The sequence below is a fragment of the Aquarana catesbeiana genome, linkage group LG09 (genome assembly GCF_042186555.1).
Source record: "Aquarana catesbeiana isolate 2022-GZ linkage group LG09, ASM4218655v1, whole genome shotgun sequence".
NCBI lineage: Eukaryota > Metazoa > Chordata > Amphibia > Anura > Ranidae > Aquarana > Aquarana catesbeiana.
In genome coordinates this window covers 92,639,695-92,661,451 of record NC_133332.1, presented here as the reverse complement: position 1 = coordinate 92,661,451, position 21,757 = coordinate 92,639,695, and the positions used below count along the sequence as shown (strand labels likewise).

At 42.0% G+C, this 21,757-nt stretch overlaps 1 protein-coding gene across 1 annotated transcript in view; it reads left to right on the top strand.

Annotated features, from left to right (window-relative positions):
- The window catches only part of LOC141107925 (potassium channel subfamily K member 1-like), a 62,598-nt gene that overhangs the window by 17,305 nt on the left and 23,536 nt on the right, over positions 1-21,757 (top strand). Inside the window, exon 2 of the mRNA XM_073598988.1 lies at positions 3,863-4,176. Within this exon, the coding sequence (XP_073455089.1) occupies positions 3,870-4,176 (307 nt within the window). The 5' untranslated portion in view covers positions 3,863-3,869. The remainder of the gene's footprint in view (positions 1-3,862; positions 4,177-21,757) is intronic.

The following is a 21,757-nucleotide window of genomic DNA, read 5'->3' as shown; positions in this document are numbered from 1 at the left end:
AACGCGGCAAAAACGCTACAAAAACGCTGCTCAAAAGCGTGGCAAGCATGAAAAAAAAACCCCCAAAAACGCTCAAAAGCAACATGCATAGGTGTGAATCGAGCCTTAGTTACAGGGAAGGGTAATATAAAAGAGGGGGCCTTAGGGTAGGACATTGTTCTCTGAGCAAGTTGTACTTCTAGAACTTAAAGCTCATGTATCAACGTTTCCAACATCAAGGAAATTTCATCAGAGGGAACTTTCTTTATTAGCATAGATATTGATGAGATGGGACAAGTCCAGAGATGGGCAACAAAAATGGTGAAATGTCTGAGTGATAAAACATATAAAGAGAAACTACAGGAGAATAATATGAACAATCCTGTGGAAAGAAGGGAAAAGGGGGGGCCTGATTAAAACCTTTAAATACACCAAGGGTGTGAATAAGGTTCAAGAGGGCAGAATTTTCTATATGACGCTAAAATCAAGAACACCTGTATATGACCTCAGACTACTGGAAGGTTCAAAATGAACCTAAACAGTATTATTTTACCGAAAGAGTATTTGAGGATTTGAACTGGAACGAGTCAGTCAACAGTAAGGGAATGTAAACATGCTCGGGACAAACCTAGACCTCCAAGGCCTCTTGCATACAGAAACATCTAAATGCAATGCATCCTCCGTGTTTGTTGCACTGTCCTGCCTGCAGCTTGTCAAAGTCTATGGCAGGCTGCGGCTGGACAGATCTGAAGACCCACGTTCTGTGCATTTGTGCATAAAGTCTATGGCAGGATGTGGCTAGACGCTCGAGACTGTGTTAAGCCCCATCTCGCCACAGCCTGCCATAGACTTTGACAGGCTGTAGGCAGTGGGGCTGAATGTGGCACCTGTCCCTCCTGGATGCACTGCACCTAGATGGCCCCATGTGCAAGGGGAATCAAAATGGGGCAGACTTGATGATAGACCATTTTGGTATTTTTCTTTTGTCATTCCTCTGTGTTTCTATGTTCAATTGATGACAGCAATTGCTACAGGTGTTTAAAACTGCCTGATTGGTGTTGGTCTGTGCCTTTTCCAGCCAACACAGAGACATGAGACCATCGCTTGAGGATCAGGCAGTTGTCATTGCATGTCTATGGCCTGCTTTAGGAATACAAGCACCTTGCATAACAGTGCAACAAGGGAAATTTCTTTAGTTGTATCTGCCACATATTGTAAAAATAGTTTATTGCTTCCTGTCCAACAGACTGCATTGCAATGATAACTACTGTGTATAGCATAGAAGGAGTTGGCTATATTACGCCACCGACTGGTTTAAAACCACTGTACAGTACACAATACATACTGTGTTGTGTTTTTTTGGATTTCCATGTATAGCGAAATTCTCTCTGTCTCTCTGTCTCTCTGTCTCTCTGTCTCTCTGTCTCTCTCTTTCTCCACAATAACAATTTCTCCCACTTAAAAAGATGAGAGAGGCCTGTAATTGTCATCATAGGTATACTTCAACCATGAGAGACAAAATGTGGAAACAAATCCAGACAATCACATTTGTCTGATTTTTGAAAGAATTTATTTGCAGATTATGGTGGAAAATAAGTATTTGGTCAATATCCAAAGTTCATCTCAATACTTTGTTATATATCCTTTGTTGGCAATGACAGAGGTCAAACGTTTTCTGTAAGTCTTCACAAGGTTGTCACACACTGTTGCTGGTATGTTGGCCCATTCCTCCATGCAGATCTCCTCTAGAGCAGTGATGTTTTGGGGCTGTAGTTGGGCAACAAGGACTTTCAACTCCCTCCAAAGGTTTTCTATGGGGTTGAGATCTGGAGACTGGCTAGGCCACTCCAGGACCTTGAAATGCTTCTTACCGAAGCCACTCCTTCGTTTCCCGGGTGGTGTGTTTGGGATCATTGTCATGCTGAAAGACCCAGTCACGTTTCATCTTCAATGCCCTTGCTGATGGGAGGAGATTTGCACTCAAAATCTCGCGATACATGGCCTCATTCAGTCTTTCATGTACACGGATCAGTCGCTCTGTTCCCTTTGCAGAGAAACCGCCCCAAAGCATGATGTTGCCACCCCCATGCTTCACAGTAGGTATGGTGTTCTTTGGTTCAGCATTCTCTCTCCTCCAAACACGACCAGTTGTGTTTCTACCAAACAGTTCTACTTTGGTTTCATCTGACCATATGACATTCTCCCAATCCTCTTCTGGATCATTAAAATGCTCTCTAGCAAACCTCAGACTGGCCCGGACATGTACTGCCTTAAGCAGGGGGACCTGCGGCATAGTGTGTTACTGATGGTAGCCTTTGTTACGTTGGTCCGAGCTCTCTGCAGATCATTCACTAGGTCCCCCCGTGTGGTTCTGAGATTTTTGCTCACCGTTCTTGTGATAATTTTGATCCCACGGGGTGAGATCTTGCGTGGTCAAGATCAAGGGAGATTATCAGTGGTCTTGTATGTCTTCCATTTTCTAATTATTGCTCCCACAGTTGATTTCTTCACACCAAGCTGCTTGCCTATTGCAGATTCAGTCTTCCCAGCCTGGTGCAGGTCTACAATTTTGTTTCTGGTGTCCTTTGACAGCTCTTTGGTCTTCACCATAGTGGAGTTTGGAGTGTGACTGTTTGAGGTTGTGGACAGGTGTCTTTTTTTATACTGATAACAAGTTCACACAGGTGCCATTAATACAGGTAATGAGTGGAGGACAGAGGAGCCTCTTAAAAAAGAAGATACAGGTCTGTGAGAGCCAGAAATCTTGCTTGCTTATAGGTGACCAAAAACTTATTTTCCACCATAATTTGCAAATAAATTCTTTCAAAAATCAGACAATGTGATTGTCTGTCTGGATTTGTTTCCACATTTTGTCTCTCGTAGTTGAGGTATACCTATGATGACAATTACAGGCCTTCCTCATCTTTTTAAGTGGGAGAACTTGCACAATTGGTGGCTGACTAAATACTTTTTTGCCCCACTGTGTGTGTGTGTGTGTGTATATGTATATGTATGTATATGTGTATATATATATATATATATATATATATATATATATATTTATATTTGTTTTATTATTATTCTTTACGATGCAACAAAATATTAGAAACCCAAAGGTCATACCTGCAATTTTTAATGTATTTGGGCAACAATTACTCTCTGTGGGGTATAATGACAGCTCCAGTCAACCTCAGAAACCACCATAAGGAAAAAAAAAAGCTGTTGACATAGCTACTAGTTAGCTACTAATTAGCAATCCATAGTCTCTGAATTTGCAATGATAAAAGCAGTATATTGTAAGATGACATTTACAAGATAATACAAATGTGCCTGGTGTGTGTTAGGGTAACTCAAGATGGTCTCCTAAGGTCTTTCTTCCCTGATATGGATATAGACATTCACTATCAGTGCTTTTCACGAATAGACATGTTTTTTTTCTGCTTCTTTTGGAAATCTACCTCCACTCATAGCTGTGCGTATTACAAGGATGATTTTACTGTAGTTGTACAACCATTCTTTTTGTATGAGGGCAGTAGCATCTATCAATTGCTGCATACTGCCATCAGTGTAAAAATTGGAGAACCTTACCTGCTTCTCTATTATAGTCCTAATAACCATGGCAGCAGAGTTCAAATCTAGAGATGACCATGGCAATGTCTCTCTGTATTGCATCTTTATAATGTGGTGTGTGACATAAATGCAGAAGAATGATGACAACATTTTAGCTCAGGCAAAGTCTCTTAGCCAGAGCTCAAGGGAATTCATTTTTTTTTTAATACAATATGGAGAATGTTTGAAATATTATATTGTTGCTGTATAATTTGACATGTTAATTGCTCATGCTGACTTGTAAAGGTCTAATTTAATGTCTCTGTTTGCCTAGAACTGTCATGCAGTCCTGGATGGTGCTTACGCTGCTTATCGGAGGTTATCTGATCTACCTCCTACTGGGCGCATGGGTGGTCTCCAGCATTGAAGCTCCATATGAAGGAAAACTAAGAAAAGAGCTAAAGCAACTAAAACAGATATTCTTAAACGAGAGCCCATGTGTCAATGAGAGTGGATTGGAAGCCTTCCTTGAGAAGGTAATCAGTGCCAACAAATATGGAGTTTCAGTCTTATTCAATGCCTCCAGTGACAGCAAGTGGGATATGGCATCTTCTCTGTTCTTTGCCAGCACCTTGGTGACTACTGTTGGTGAGTAGCAGGGGTGGCATAGTAAAAATTGTTTTATGAGTTATTATTTAATTGTGGCCCTGACATGGAGAAGTTCTGAAGGTCTCTGACACTAGATGATCACTGTTGTCATAGGTGTGTAATCAGTTAACCTGCATTCCGGGATTGCCGATTGAAGTGCAGCCACCAGGAAATTTGTATAAGGCAATGTTTGTTGCTTTTGTAACTCTGCCTCCACCTGTCACAGATCAGCCCCATTCCTGTACCAGTCACTGCACAAGCCAGATGTAAGTTTATCACATGCAGACCGGCAATGAACATGATACTGCAACAGCTCCACTCTTGTTATAAACGGCAAACTAAAGAAATCTATAGGACTCCATAATCCATGTAATATCCAACTAGACACAGAGAAATGCAAAGATCTCTGTGCAAACATCTCCCCATGAAAATGGCTTATTTGTAATATCTTACAGCAAATAGACTGCAACACTTAAAGAGAACTCCCTCATTGTGTCAGCAACCTGCAGTGACTTGGGCAGTGAATCCTTCTAAAGACCAAAGAATACTCATTGTCAAAACATTACTAGTTTAATATAATGGATCAGTCTCCACCTAGGACCAGAGAGTGCTAACGACAGTGACATTATGGGTCAGTCTCCACCTAGGATCAGAGAGTAATAATGACTGTAACCTGATAATGGGGTCAGTCTCCTCCTAGGACCAGAGAGTACTTCTGATAGTAACCTGATAATGGGGTCCATCTTCTCCTAGGATCAGAGAGTACTAATGACAGTAACCTGATAATGGGTTCAGTTTCCTCCTAGGGCCAGAGAATACTAATAACAGTAACCTGATAATGGGTCATTCTCCTCTTAGGATCAGAGAGTACTAATAATCGTGTTGTGATAATGGGTCAGTCTCTACCTAGGACCAGAGAGTACTAATGACATTACACTAATAATGGGTCAGTCTCTACCTAGGACCAGAGAGTACTAATGACATTACACTGATAATGGGGTCAGTCTCTACCTAGGACCAGAGAGTGCTGATGACCGTGACATAATGGGTCAGCCTCCTTTAAGGACCAGAGCGTATTGATGATAATGACCTGATATTGGGGTCAGTCTCCTCCTAGGACCAGAGAGTACTGACAAGACAATAGATAGTTCCCCTCCTAGGATCACAGTGTAGTAATGATATAACAGATCCATTTGTTTTTAACACATTAACCATAGGTGTGTGCAGTCTATTGCATTAGGGTGTGCACCCCAAAGCTCAAACATACATACATGCATGTGTGTGTCTGCATATATATATGGCCCCAGCACATTGATCTCTCTGCCGACACAGTGAAAGAAGTACGTAAGCATTTCTTTTATGACAGAGCCAATAAGAGGGACATCTTTCCAATCTCCCCCCTGCGCATAGGATGATTGGGTATGCCCGTGTCTATGACAGTAACATAAATATTGAAGCACAAGAATATAAAAACGTGAAAGTCCCAGTGAAGTTTTCCTTTATGGTAAATACATGAACAGCCTCAGATGATGCACAGAGATGAAACAAATCCTCCTACATAAGTTTTACGTGTATATCTGCTGTCTTCACCTTTCCACACTCTTTAGAAATTGCAGATCGTGTTAGAAATCTTGTTTTCTGATTCAGCAGTGGGTGTGGGGTCTGGGCTTACACTGTATGAGAGCTGATTGGAGAAAAGGCACACACCCCCCACTCCACATAAGCAGAGGAACGAAGAAACTTGCAGAGCTGCAGTGTGAATAGACCAGCTCTCTGCTAATCTATCTCGATGTTCCCACCTCAACATAAATTTTCAGCTGCTTTTATCTCCTGTGTCGGAGAGCTTGTCAGACGTTATCATGCTGATAACAGACGAATGAAGCAGCAGGAAGACACGGGACTTGGAGAGAGATAAGTAAAAAAGTAAAAGTAATACAGATATTTATGCATAAGTCAGATTTCATGAATGGGGTTTACAACCACTTTAACCATTAAGCCGCCGGACCATTTGGCTGCCCAAAGACCAGAGCACTTTTTGCAATTCGGCACTGCGTCGATTTAACTGAGAATTGCGCAGTCGTGCGACGTGGCTCCCAAACAAAATTGATGTCCTTTTTTCCCCACAAATAGAGCTTTCTTTTTTTTTTGGAAAAAATGCATTATTTTTTGCTATAATAGATATCCCCAAAAAATATATAAAAAAAAAAAAAAATTTTTTTCCTCCGTTTAGGCCAATATGTATTCTTCTACATATTTTTGGTAAAAAAATCGCAATAAGCGTTTATTGATTGGTTTGCGCAAAAGTTATGGCGTCTACAAAATAAGGGATAGTTTTATGGCATTTTTATTAATATATTTTTTTTTTACTAGTATTGGCGTCGATCAGCGATTTTTATCATGACTGCAACATATGGCGGACAGATCCGACACTTTTGGCGCAATTTTGGGACCATTCACATTTATACAGTGATCAGTGCAATTTAAAATGCAATGATTACTGTGTAAATGTGACTGGCAGTGAAGGGGTTAACCACTAGGTGGCGCTGTAGGGGTAAAGCGTGTCCTAGGGAGTGATTCTAACTGGGGGGGGCTGGGCTATGTGTGACACGACACTGATCACCGCTCCCGATTACAGGGAGCTGTGATCAGTGTCCTGTCACTAGGCAGAACGGGGAAATGCTTGTTTACAATCTGCATTTCCCTGTTCTTCCTCTCTGTGAGACGTTCGCGGGTATCCCATCGGACATCGGGTCCGCGGGACCCGCAATCACACTCACGGAGGTCGCAGCGCCCACAAACTGCTTCTTAAAGGGCAACGTACAGGTACGTTAATCTGCCTGTACGTGCCCTTCTGCCGACGTATTTAAATTGTATTTTTTTTTTTTTAAATTACAAACATGTTTTACTTACCTGCTTTGTGCAATGGTTTTCCCCACTGGTACTCCTGGCACCTCCCCCCCCTCCCCCCGCTGCGTACCCCAATAGCAAGCCACCTGCTATGGGGACACCTGTGCGTGCTCCCTCCTGGGTTGCCTCTGTGTGTCCATAGGACAGACTAGACTGAAAAGACTACATTAAGGTAAAAAAACTTTGTGCCTTTAGAACCACTTTAAAAGTACTACAGCGCAGAGTCTAAGCACACCCACCAGATCTTCATCGGAACACCCCACAAGGAATGATGGAATTTACTGCTGGGTGTACCAGGTTACAGCACTCACGCACATCGGTGCAGATGGCAGCTGGCCACAAATAGAACCAGAGCACAATACACCGTTGATGTTATAGGAAATAAAACTATTTCTCAGGCACCAGATTTTGATCTGAGCACACCTAAATAGTTGGGTTGGTTGACAGGCTGATTGGGGACCAGTTGCATAGGTGCAGGTAAAATTCGGCAATATCTGCACCTTTCTGTCTGTAACAAAGTAGGAGAAACACATGGTAGTAGAACCACAAGTGGCGGATACACTTTGCTGCTGATCTTGGATAAAAACTACCAATATATTACCAATAAAGACAGCGAAATTAGATCAGGAGTATAATAAGAAGTCAGTCCTTAGAACCAAAATGTAATAATGATAGTGATATGGTAATAGCTGAGTCCTTTCTAGGACCAGAACATAATAATGATAGAGATATGATAATGTGTCAGTCCCTCTTAGGACCAGGGTATAATAATGGCAGTGACCTGGTGATGGGTCACAAAGTGGAATGCGTCACCAGCACACCATGAAATTTATTTGCAAATTCCAATCATTTATTTAAAGATCACATCTCAGTGCAACTTTTAGGAGCCACACTGGACCCCTACATCATCTTATGCCTGATAAAGGGGTCCTGAAAGTGCTGAATATTTGCACTTTGATGTGATCTTCACAGTAAATAAACAATTGGACTTTGCAAATAGCTGCAAGTGTGCGCTAGCAACACAGTCCACTTGCAGTATGTCTTATGCTGGTAAAATTGGGAGTTGCTAGAGCACCCTAGACCTACATGGTCAATATCTGTGTATGATGGGAATATTTAATCAGGTAATGGGACCGTCTCGCCTAGGACTAGAGTGTAACAATGGCAATGACCAGGAAATGTGTCAGCCCTTCCTAGGACCAGAGTTTACTAATCGCTAATTGTTTATGACATCATTGCCATGCCTCTCCACTTCATCCAATCAGAAATGGCCTTGTATTTATTAAACGAGCAACACCCTGTGGTTACTATGCAGAAGGGGAGTCACTCCGCATTGGACCTGGAAGATTAGAAATCGAATTACCCGCTTGCCGACCAGCCGCCATCATTATACAGCGGCAGGTTGGCACGATCCCGCGAGCCGTCGTAGCTGTACGTTGACTCCTTTAAGCAGGGTAGCAGGTGCTCCCACTGCACTGCGGGGGTGCCAATGCTCATGACAGTCGGTCACGGCACGAGTGGCAGAAAAGGGATGCGTGTGTGTGTGTGTAAACACACAAATCCCTGTTCTGAGGAGAGGAGAGGAGAGGCAGATCGTGAGTTCCTAATAGCTAGGAACCACGATCTGTCATTTCCTCCAGTCACTCCCATCCCCCTACATTTAGAACACACACTTAACCCCTTGATCGCCCCCTAGCGTTAACCCCTTCCCTGCCAGTGACATTAACACAGTAATCCGTGCATTTTTATAGCACTGATCGCTGCATAATTATCAATCATCCCAAAATGTGTGAAAAGTGTCCGATGTATCCGCCATAATGTTGCAGTCCCGATTAAAAATCGCAGATCGCCACCATTACTAGTAAAAAAAATAATAATAATAAAAATTATATACATCTATCCCCTATTTTGTACACGCTATAACTTTTGTGCAAACCAATCAATATACGCTTATTGCGATTTTTATTACCAAAAATATTGTAGAAGCATACATATTGGCCTAAACTGAGGAAAAAATTTGCTTTTTTTAAAAAAAAACGAATTCAGGAGATTTATTATAGCAAGAAGTACAAAATATTGTGTCTTTTTTTTTTTTCAAAATTGTCGCTCTTTTTTTGTTTATAGCGCAAAAAATAAAAACCGCAGAGATGATAAAATATCACCAAAAGAAAGCTCTATTTGTGGGAAAAAAAAGGATGTAAATTTTGTTTGGGTACAGCGTTGCACGACCGCGCAATTGTCAGTTAAACCGACGCAGTGCTGTATCACAAAAAATGGCCTGGTCATTGAGCAGCCAACCGCTTCCGGGGCTGAAGTGGTTAAGGAAAAAAATACATGGATTTTTTCTGTACCCCAAAGACGCATAGAACAATTTTTTCCAAAATATACATTTTATTATACAAATCGAGTTAAAAATAACGTACATTATTAAACGAACAGCCTCTACAATCATAGAGCGCATTTTTCTTGGCAACTATACAGGTATACATCTAATACCTCCAATCCCGGGATGAGGTACAATACCAGGGAACACAAACTCCAACTATTATATGATCCTCTACTTGTTTCGCTGTGTGAGACGCTTCTTCAGGAGGCAGAAATGGAGGCATAGTTTTAATAGTTGATCTAAACAGACAAAATAAATTAATAAAAAAAATTAATAATAACAACAGCAACCACACACAAAGCATAAGTAAATTAGAGATCACCAGGCTGAGCCATAAAGTGTACCCACTGCTTAAATGGCACGAACCAATGCAGAAATCAAAAGCGTAACTCGGGCATGGTTCTTTCCCGGGGGCAGATGTGGGAGCAGGCCAGTGCAGGTGAAAAAACATACAATCAAAGTGTGCACAAAAAGATATGTATTCAGAATCTTGAAAATGTATTAAAATAAGGCACATCTACAGAGCAGGAAAACCCTGCATAGAAGAAAAAGTACTAACCAGTTAACCAAGGCTTATTCTAACCTACAGAAAGGAGAGGGGGGGGCAAAAGAGTATACATGTGTGTGTCCTCCAAACACCCGAACACAGTTCACTTACAGCAGATTGCTGCTATCACTGTAGTAGTGGTGTCCACTACAGTAATTTGCAGCTTCCACAGGGATTGCTCAAGTATAATTTATATTGGTCCAAACTGAATCTAACTATGCAATAAAATTCATAGCTAAATTTTCAGCTTTAATCATGACAGGAACATTTTAATTTGACAATTATCTGTTGCTACTACAATCTTGCACAGATTGACCTGTGTTTACTGTATTTAATAAGCAATATAATGGACTTGAGTCACATAAATATTGATTCTTGTTAATGGGCTTGGTTACGTCAAACTATAATTAAGTGTTTATCTTTAAACCAGGTACATCCAGACTTTAGATTAGTATCAGCTCTTGGAATAAATTATACCGCGTGATACATTGTAACATGCAGCCCATTAAGTTAATACTTTCATCCCTGTTCATCAAAATAAAGGGGATAAAATAAAGTGTTTCTTGTAGACAAATCTTGCCTTAAAAGAGAAGTTTGGCGTTTAAAAAAAAAATCATACTAACCTAGGTGGATGCAGCATTGGTCCGATGCTGCATCTGTTCCCCGCCAGCTATAACACTGAGAACCGAGCGATCAAAGACCGCTGATTGCTCGGCTCTCAGAGCTCCATGAGCAGAGAGCTGGTGACTGTGAGTCACCGGCTCTCTGCTCTGTCCCCCACGCTCACTGGAGTGCTGGGCTGTGATGGGGGCGGGAGCGGCCAGTTTAGGCTCTCAGTGGCTCGCTAAAAGGCTGAGCCGGGTGTCGGTCCAGACATATGGGTGGATCCTGACTTTGTCACTATCTTGCCCCAGCCTGGATCGGCTCTGTGATGTCAGACGAGGGCAGGCTTCATCCTGCTGTCTGCTGAAAATGGGTCACAGGAGTGCAGAACGAACTGCACTCCTGTGATCCACAGGAAAAGTACAGCCAAACAAGCTTTGGCTGTACTCCTCCTTTTAAAGTGGAACTACAGCTTCTCGAATAGCTGCCATTGCCAGCATAAGGTGGCTTAGACAGCTGTCTTAGGATAGAATGGCTGGCTGAATCCCCAGCCATTTGCTGCACCTTTTGTGGACACCTGTAGACAAAAATCCTTGCCCTGGAGCTTGCTCCACAATGAGATGAAAAAATGTAGCAGGAGATGTGGCTATCCATTCTCATGGCATAAAGCCTGTAGCTTATCGTTCTCATTTAGCACCTGGCCACCTGGAGCTGCAGTGTCTGGGAGAGGGAAAGTGTAAGACACAAGCAGAATTTGACTTACTAAAGGAAGTATTTGCTTACTTTGAGGCTTGTGCACCCCTTAGTAACTAGATTTGGTGAAAAATGTATATTGCAGTTTTGAGGTCCTTGGATCTGCATGCATTAGTTTCAGCTGTTTTCTCAGGCTTCCCCCCTTTTTATTTTTACCTGTTGACCCTGCCGGTACCACAGTTCCATTCTTAAGGTGACAATGCTCACTCACTGTACTGTACCACTGAAGGAGCAAAATTGTGACCTCCAGACAGGAAGTGTTTTAGGACTACAAAATGCCTCCTCCTGTCATAAGGGGGAGCATTCTTTAGAACATAGAAGAGAACTGGGCAGGGGTAATATGACTGTTAGAGTTCTCTGTATAGCAAAAAAGCATTAGGTGTAATTCAACAAGGCTGTCGCGCCACTTTTCTGGCATGAATTACTCAGGTGTTAAGCCTTAAAAGAAAATATCTGTGACGGTGTTAGTTCTGACAGCAACGCGTGCGCCAAATTCAGGTAGTTATAGTTTGCTCCACTTCTTCATCGTGGCGTAACACCTCCAAATTCATAATTTATAATAAAATACCAGTAGTTTGAATCTTGTGAAAGTGGAGCTAATTAAGACCAACTTTGTTTTGGGGTACAGAGACACATTTTACAAAAGTGTCTCGCATGCATTCTAAAAGTGGCACAGCATGCGTCAAATTTCAAGTTCTAGACAGGTACATGAATTTGGTTCACACTGCGCGACTTTTAGAATGCATGTGATACACGTTTGCAAAAGCCTGTTGGAGCCAGTCTTTATGAATTCCAGGGGTTATGTTGTTGGCTCACTGCAGAAAATTATGACCACACTGGATTTCTGGCCAGTCTTTATGAATTCCAGGGGTTATGTTGTTGGCTCACTGCAGAAAGTTATGACCACACTGGATTTCTGGCAGAATTAACAGGTTGCACTTATCGAAAGTCCCTATCAAGACCAAAGGGAGCAAATAATAGAATTTCATTGTTGGGGTTTGCACCCACAATATATATGAAAAGACACGTTGGATCTGGTTACTTGTTCTAGCCATGTAGCCACATTTATTAATACTTTTCTTCTTAGAAAGTTTATTTACAGCATATTATATTTTGATAAGCTGGGTTTGACTGTAGATGTCTGTATCATTTTGAAAACTGGTATGAGTGCTGACCTTAAGTGTACCCTGAAGTGCCCACTCCCCATCTAAATACAGCTTTTGTTCTTGGCTGGGAGCCCTCCATTACTCAGTCAGCAGTCTGTTTAGATTGTAAACATCATATGTCATGGTAAAGGCTACAGGGACAGTGAAGTTGATAATCTATCCATGTGATATTCATGCCGACCCTTGTTTACATCTTCTTTATGAGTTCTTAGAAACGTGTGAGGTGATTGGTAAATCCAGGGCAAAGCTCAGAGAAGTTCCAGGAAGATTGGAAAGTCCTATTTGCTTTGAACTCCTAACGGTAGTAAACCATTGATTTTACTTCCTGTAGGCCATGCGTTTTCTTAGAACAAAGACCTGCACTACAGACTTCACCTGAAGCACTATCTCTGTTCTGGAATTTGGAGAATTGTGCTATAAATTTAATGTGAGCTTTTCATGAGGAAAGAGAATGAAAAGTAAGTGTGAAGACGTATAACGAAACTTTAAGATGTCTACTCCCGACTTCACTCTCCTGTAGTCCCAATCTATAACTCGGGCCCACCACGAAATTAAATGCTAATACAGGCATACCCCACTTTTAAGTATGCAATGGGGTTTATTTACTAAAGCTGGAAAGTGCAAAATCAGGCTCACTTGTGCATAGAAACCAATGAGCTTCTAACCCCAGCTTGTTCAATTAAGCTTTGGTAATAAAACCTGGAAGCTCATTGGTTTCTATGCAGAAGTGAGCCTGATTTTGCACTTTCCAGCTTTAGTAAATAAACCCCATTTTGTACTTTAAAAGTGGGGTATGTCTGTACTGACTATCTACATATCGGTATTTGTATAGGACTTCAGATTGGCCACTTAAGCAACGCATTAGGGGAAGCAAGTGAGAATGTTCGTGTGGTCCAGTTCTGGGAGTCCCGGGTTTCTGACATGGTCTCGATAGCAGGTTGGCACAGCTGAGAATTGCGGTGCCAGCCAACTTAAGCTGCCTACGATGCTGCTTTTAGTTTTACGTTGCAATCTTTTTCTTTATACTGTATATCCTGTATGGGAATCTTGATTTTATGGTTAGACTTCAGTCTGTCAATCACATATAACAAGAAGTGTGGAGAATGGGGCACTCTGGATAGCAAGCAGGCTCTAACAAACAGTACATGACTGGCTCTTGAAATGTGATTAATGCACCACAGCAGCACTTCAGAAGAGGGAAGCACACTTTACAGGAAAAACGAAGCAGAGAAGAAGTCGCTTCTAAGTGCAGTAATAAAACACTTTAATGACAACGAAGGGTTAAAACACTTACAAGATGGGAGTGAAAAAAGGCAAATAAATCATTCCATACAGTCCAGTGGGATGCCTCCTTGGAATAAAGACAGCTGCAGGTAGAAGTTCCAGCCGAACAGCGGTGGAAAAAACTGTCTCTCTGATCCAAGATGGAGGGCCGTGTTCTCAGGACCAGCATGGAATCTAGGCGACCGAAAGTGACGTCAGAGTGGGCGGTTACATGATTCTGAGCATGCCCAGTCACTCCTTCTTCAAACCAATGGAGTAATGCAAGGGGAAGGGTCATTGAGGCTGCTCCCCGGGACCTTCATCGGGCCGAGCGATTCCACAAGCTCTGCCAGAGGGAGATCTATTGGATATACACCTTAGATGTTTTGTCCCCTGGATGCTTGAATGAGGAGTTGGAAATTCATACTCTATTATAGTGCCACTGCATCTGTACTAGCCCCTAAACATGCCCACTTATGCTAATTGGCACCCTGGATCTTGCATACGTGCCTGTGTGTGTGTTTGGGTATTAAATCAAAGGAGACCCTCCTGGGGCAGCCCTCTGGCTATATCAACTGACATCCATCACACTTACATTGCTGTGAGCATATGAATATGGGACAATGACCATATTGTATTGCATTTTTTTATTATTTATTCATTTATTGTTTTCCTTACTTGTGACATTGCTGAAACTTGCTTTCCCCTGCTGCACAGTGTTTGCAGCCATCCAATTGCCTTTTGTTATACTTATTGTCACATTTTCCCCCATTTATGGTGTTGCTGGCACTTGTAGTCCCATACTGCACACCTTGCATCCCGTATGAGTGTCTACACTCTTTCTTAATATTGCTATTTAATTTATCTATGTTTTAGTTGTTGCAGTTCTGTCCCAGTCAGTGTTTGTCTTGTATATCTTTACCTCTACTGCAGTGAGCTTTTTACTTTTTTCTATTGTATTTTACTGTATTTTATTCCAGTGCATACTGCTATGTGATGATCTGGCAGTCATTATCAGTCCCGCCCACCCCCCTCCCTGCTTTTTTGTCCTGCTCCTGACTTTCTTATAAACCCCTTCCCCTTGCATTACTCCATTGGTTTGAAGAAGGAGTGACTGGGCATGCGCCGAATCATGTAACCACCCACTCTGACGTCACTTCCGGTTGCCTGGACTCCATGCTGGTCCTGACAGCATGGCCCTCCATCTTGGATCAGAGAGACAGTGTTTCTCACCGCTGGTTAACTGGAACTTCCACCTGCAGCTGTCTTTACTCCCAGGAGGCATCCCGCTGGATGTTATGGATTGATTTATATGCCTTTTTTTCACTCCCATCTTGTAAGTGTTTTTTTACCCTTCCTTTTCATTAAAGTATTTTATTACTGCACTTAGAAGTGTCTTCTTCTCTGCTTTACATCTAACAAGAGAAGGACTTTAGTTCTCTTATTTTCGCTAGGATGTAGGAGGTTATTGCATGGAAAGTCCCATTCAGATAGGGGATTTCAACTCTTTGGAGAAGTGAAAGAGAGCTTTTTTCGCATATTTTGATTTAGCTTCATTATAATTAGTAGGTCTTGTTTTTCAAGGAGTTGTGTTTGATTTCCATCTTTTGTATCCAATTAGATTCACACTTCCACTGGACTTGTTGCCCAGAGCCACCACTGAAATTCAGTTTTAGAGTTTATTTTTCAGAATTGCACTTAGTGGCCATGGGTAACATAGTCTGTGCCAAATGAGTCCAATTCTGGCTTCTTAGATTTATGACCAGAGTTTTTTTTTTTTATCAGAGAATAGGAGCAGGAACCCCCCCCCCCCCTTCTCTCCTAATCTCCCCTTGTCTCCGCACCCTACCCACCTCCAAGCACCGTCCCTTGCTTCCACCCCATACACACCTCCCAGTACTGCCCCAAGTATCATTTTGTGGTGCTAAATAATTTGTATAGAATTTGTTATTGTCTAATAACAAGAAAAGCAGTAAAAATAGATCCCCTCCAGCAACAATAGACCCCATCCCTGCAACAATGAGGAGGGATCGAGGCCAAGACCCACCCCATGTGTCTCATAGATGCACAGAGTCGGCTTGGGAGCAAGTACACATGAGTGCCCTCAGAGCAAGCAGTTATGGGGACACTCAGCAGAGGGGAGGGGCCAGGAGTGCTGGTGGGGGACCCAAGAAGAGGAGGATTGGGGCTGCTCTGTGCAAAACCATTGCACAGAGCAGGTAAGTATGACATGTTTGTTATTTAACCACTTCAATACCAGGCACTTTCCCCACTTCCTGCCCAGGCCAATTTTCAGCTTTCAACGCTGTCGCTTTTTAAATGACAATTGTGCGGTCATGCTACACTGTACCCAAACAACATTTTTATAATTTTGTACCCACAAATAGAGCTTTCTTTTGGTGGTATTTGATCACTGCTGTTTTTTTTTTTTTTTCCTGCAATAAATAGACAAAACATTTTGAAAAAAAAAAAGGTTCTTTGTTTCTATTATAAAATTTTGTAAATAAGTAAGTTTTTCTCCTTCACTGATGAGGTGGCACTGATGATTGGCACTGATATGCAGCGCTGATGGGTACTTATGGCTGGCACTGACAGATGGCACTGATGGGAATCACTGTAATTGAGGCACTGGCAGGCATTATTGATGGGCACTGATTGGCACCATTTATGGGCACTGGCATCGATTTGGGGCACAGATTGGCATCCCTGGTGGCCATGGGTGGCATACCTGGTGGTCATCAGTGGTGGTCATGGTGGCATCCCTGGTGGTCCTATGTGGGCATCTTGGGGGGGGGGGGGGGGGGGCTGCGCTGACAGGAGAGCAGCCGATCAGCTCTCCTCTACTCACGTCTGGCCCGCCTCAATGCCTCTGTGTTCAGTGTATTGAATAGAGAAGCTGGTGTAGCTTTGTTTAATTACCCGAAGAGGATTACACGACAGGTGTACACAGAGAAGATGAAAGGAAAGAGGACAATGAATGTAATTCAGTTTAGAGATCACTGAGTAGGGTTAGGGGTTCAGGAAAGCTTGTTATTGTGTTTCTATAATGGTATAATATAGTTTGCTACAAGTATGTGCATGGGTGGACAATAAGTTATTATTTTGCTGTCTGTGCGACGTCCCTTGTTTATGGCTGACCATACCTAACCACTTGCCTACTGGGCACTTAAACCCCCCTCCTGCCCAGACCAGTTTTCAGCTTTCAGCGCTCTCTCAATTTGAATGACAATTACTCAGTCATGTAATACTGTACCCAAATGAATTTTTTGTCCTTTTTTTTCATACAAATAGATCTTTCTTTTGGTGGTATTTGATCACCTCTGGGTTTTTTATTTTTTGCGCTATAAATGAAAAAAGACCGAAAATTTTGGAAAAAAAACGCATTTTTCTGTGATAAAATTTTGCAAATTATTTTTCTTCATAAATTTTGGCCACAATTTATACTGTTACATATCTTTGGTAAAAATAACCCAAATTAGTGGATATTATTTGGTCTTTGTGAAAGTTAGAGAGTCTACAAGCTATGGTGCAAATCATAAAAAAATCGATCACACCTGATGTACTGACAGCCTATCTTATTTCTTGCGACCTGAACAAGCCAGGAAAGTACAAATACCCCCCAAATGACCCCTTTTTTTGAAAGTAGACATTCCAAGGTATTTAGTAAGATGCATGGTGAGCTTTTTGATGATGTCATTTTTTTTCCCACAATTCTTTGCAAAATGAAGATTTTTTTTGTTTTTTTTTCCCCACAAAATTGTCATTGTAATAGGTTATTTCTCTCACATGGCATGTATATACCACAAATAACACCCCAAATTACATTCTGCTACTCCTCCTGAGTATTACGATACCATGTGTGGGACTTTTTCACAGCCCGGCCACATAGAGAGGCCCAACATGCAGGGAGCACCATCACGTGTTCTAGGAGCATAAATTACACATCTAACTTGTTGACTACCTATTACACTTTTGAAGGCCCTGGAGCACCAGGACAATGACACGTGAAACTGATGTGGCACTGATGACACTGATATGGCACTAATACGTGGCACTGATGACAGATGGCACTGATACGTGGCACTGATGACACGTGACACTGATGACAGATGGCACTAATACGTGACACAGATGACAGATGGCACTAATACGTGACACTGATGACAGATGGCACGTGACACTGACAGGTGGCACTAATGACAGATGGCACTAATATGTGGCACTGATGACAGATGGCACTTATACGTGGCAGTGGGGACAGATGGCAGTGGGGACAGATGACAGTGGGGACAGATGGCACTGACGTCATATTTTTTTTTTTTTGACTCGCACTGCAGCGGTTAGCTCTCCCTCCTCACACGCTGTCTCTGAGATCATCTCTCATTGGCACCGCCGATCGCGCTATAAACGCCCGCTGTGATTGGCCATTTACAGCGATCTGTGACTGGCTGTGTCCAAGGGACACGGCCAGCACAGAACTTCCCCGATGCGCACCTGCGGGAGTGCCCTCCTGGCAATTGGCGTCCGCGCTGTAGCCGTCTTTCGGCTATAGCGCGGGCGCGAAGTGGGTAAATCACATCTTCCATTGAATTTGTGGCATTATTTATTCTGCAAGACTTCCCTTGTATTACTCACCTTTTCTAGAATTCCATTCTATATGTTGCCAGTCACCATCCAACTGTCCACACATTTAAATGGACCTTCAAAACTCCTTTTTAAGAAGTGTGTAATTTGCCTTATCTTACCCCCCACTGTCACCAAGGCGTTTAAGTAATTAACTAAAGGTTCCTACAAATAGTGTTTGGCAAACTGTTCCATTGAGCAAAAGTTCAGCCTGAACATTGCCTGTTCGGCAAACACCTGAATTTGCAAGGCGGGATGTTCGCCCACCAAGTGCCCCACAATGCACTACGCGTGGCACAGTGCATTCTAGGGCCCTAATTGCCAATTAGGGCACAGAGCACTGTCAGAGCCCTGATTGGACAAAGTGAGAACTTTGTCCAATCACGGCTCAGTGCTCATAGTTCCACCCCACACTATAAAAGGTTCCTTCCCACAGGAAGCTTTTGCAGTGTGTTGTTGCAGTGAAGATAGAGCAGGGCTCAGTTTGCTACTAGCGAGTTTGTGTGTTCATTTATTGTGACTCTGAGTGTAGTGTGTTAGTTTAGTACAGGGTGGATTTGATTTAAACCAAGTCAATTTTAAATCATGATTTAAATTACTAGTAAAAGGACTTGATTTAAATCGTAATTTTTAAAGAGCAACTGTCATCTCTGTCCTGCAGCAGCTCCTCATCATTCATCATCATCATCACATCATCATCATTTTTTCTTGCAAAAATCATAATTTTTTTGCGTCAAAATTACTCAGAACCCCTAAATATATTATATATTATATATATATATATATATATATATATATATATATATATATATATATATATATATATATATATATATATATATATTGTTTTAGCAGACACCCTAGGTAATAAAATGGTGGCTGTTGCAACTTTTTAAGTAACACGGTATTTGCGCAGCAATTTTTTTTTTTTTTTGTGGACACTAACGTTGGCCTGATAGATAGATATATATATCTATCTATCTTTTTTTTTTTTTTATAATGTGAAAGATGTTACGCTGAGTGAATAGATACCTAACATGTCACACTTTTTAAAATTGCGCACACTTGTGGAATGGCGCCAAACTTTAATACTTATAAATCTCCATAGGAGACGCTTTAAACATTTTTACAGGTTAGAGTTACAGAGGAGGCCCAGTGCTGGAATTATTGCTCTCGCTCTAACGATCGCGGCGTATGTAATCTGTGTGTATCTGGCTCTGATACTAGCCAATGCCTCACCAGCCACTGACCTCACTGCACGTCCCTGCTGTATATATTATTAGAGGATGAATCTGATACATATTATTCGACTCCAAGCTCAAATTGTTTATTTAAAAACACCTAAAACGCTGTTTTGCAGATTTTCAGAAAGGATTATAATATAATAATAAGCAGACTGACCCCCCCCCCCACCCCCTGGTCATAGGGAGGTAGCTGAATACACCCTGCGCTTGCTGCGACTTATGCTGGCCATACATGAAAAATTATTTTCTTAGAAAATCTTAATTTTAAGAACATTTTGTTTGATTTTCTAATTATTAGTGGGGTCAAATCGGTAATCGGTTTCATTTGCAGTGACGGGAAAATTTGAAGGAGCAGAATAGAAAACTTTGCGGTCGCGAAGGAATTTTCAGACCCTGTATGTGGCTTTCCTTCAGAAATTACATTCATTTTAAAATTGAATGTTAAAAGGAGGTGAAATTTTCAAATGTACAAATATTATTGTCTCACAATCGATACATGTATGGCCAGGAAAAGACGTTTAGCAGCAGCATGTGTTTTTTTTTTTTTTTTTAACCTGTCGTGATGGGATTAAAAAAAAAATTATCCCTTTGTAGTACAAAAACAGCAGATAATCGCTACTATAAGGGGTTCATTCATACTGAGAAACCGTGATAATGTATATAACTTATATAATATATACAGTGCATCTGGAAAGTACTCACAGCGCTTCACTTTTTCTACATTATGTTATGTTACAGCCTTATTCCAAAATCGATTAAATTAATTTTTTTCCTCAAAATTCTACAAACATTCCCCTATAATGATAACGTGAAAGAAGTTTGTGTTGAAATCTTTGCAAATGTATTAAAAATAAAAAAATAAAAAATCACAGCCTTTTGCCATGACACTTAACACTGAGCTCAGGTGCATCCTGTTTCCACTAATCATCCTTGAGATGTTTCTACAACTTGATTGGAGACCACCTGTGGTAAATTCAGTTAGTTGGACATGATTTGGAAAGGCTATATAAGGTCCCACAGGTAACAGTGCATGTCAGAGCACAAACCAAGCCATGAAGTCCAAGGAATTGTCTGTAGACCTCCAGGACAGGATTGTATGGAGTCACATATCTGGGGAAGGGTACAGAAATATTTTGAAGGTCCCAATGAGCACAGTGGCCTTCATCATCCGTAAATGGAAGAAGTTTGGAACCACCAGGACTTTTCCTAGAGCGGGCCGTCCCAACCAAACTGAGTGATCGGGGGAGAAGGGCCTTAGTCAGGGAGGTGACCAAGAACCCGATAGTCACTCTGACGGAGCTACAGCGTTTCTCTGTGGAGAGAGGAGAACCTTCCAGAAGGACAACCATCTCTGCAGCACTCCCCCAATCAGGCCTTTATGGTAGAGTGGCCACATGGAAGCCACTCCTCAGTAAAAGGCACATGACAGCCTGCCTGGAGTTTGCCAAAAGGCACCTGAAGGACTCTCAGACCATGAAAAACAAAATTCTCTGGTCTGATGAAACAAAGATTGAACTCTTTGGCCTGAATGGCATTTGTCATGTCTGGAGGAAACCAGGCACTGCTCATCATCTGGCCAATACCATCCCTACAGTGAAGCATGGTGGTGGCAGCATCATGCTGTGGGGATGTTCTTAAGCGGCAGGAACTGGGAGACTAGTCAGGATCGAGGGAAAGATGAATGCAGTAATGTACAGAGACCTCCTTGATGAAAACCTGCTCCAGAGAGCTCTGGACCAAAGACTGGGGTGAAGGTTCATCTTCCAACAGGACAACAATCCTAAGCACACAGCTAAGATAACAAAGGAGTGGTTACGGGACAACTCTGTGAATGTCCTTGAGTTGCCCAGCCAGAGCCCAGACTTGAACCCGTTTTGAACATCTCTGGAGAGATCTGAAAATGGCTGTGCGCTGACGCTCCCCATCCAACCTGATGGAGCTTGAGAGGTCCTGCAAAGAAGAATGAGAGAAACTGCCCAAAAATAGGTGTGCCCAAGCTTCATCCTTCCTTCATCCTCACCTCATCCTTCCTTAATCATCACCCTTATCATTCCTTCATCATCATTCCTTCATCATCATTCCTCATCTT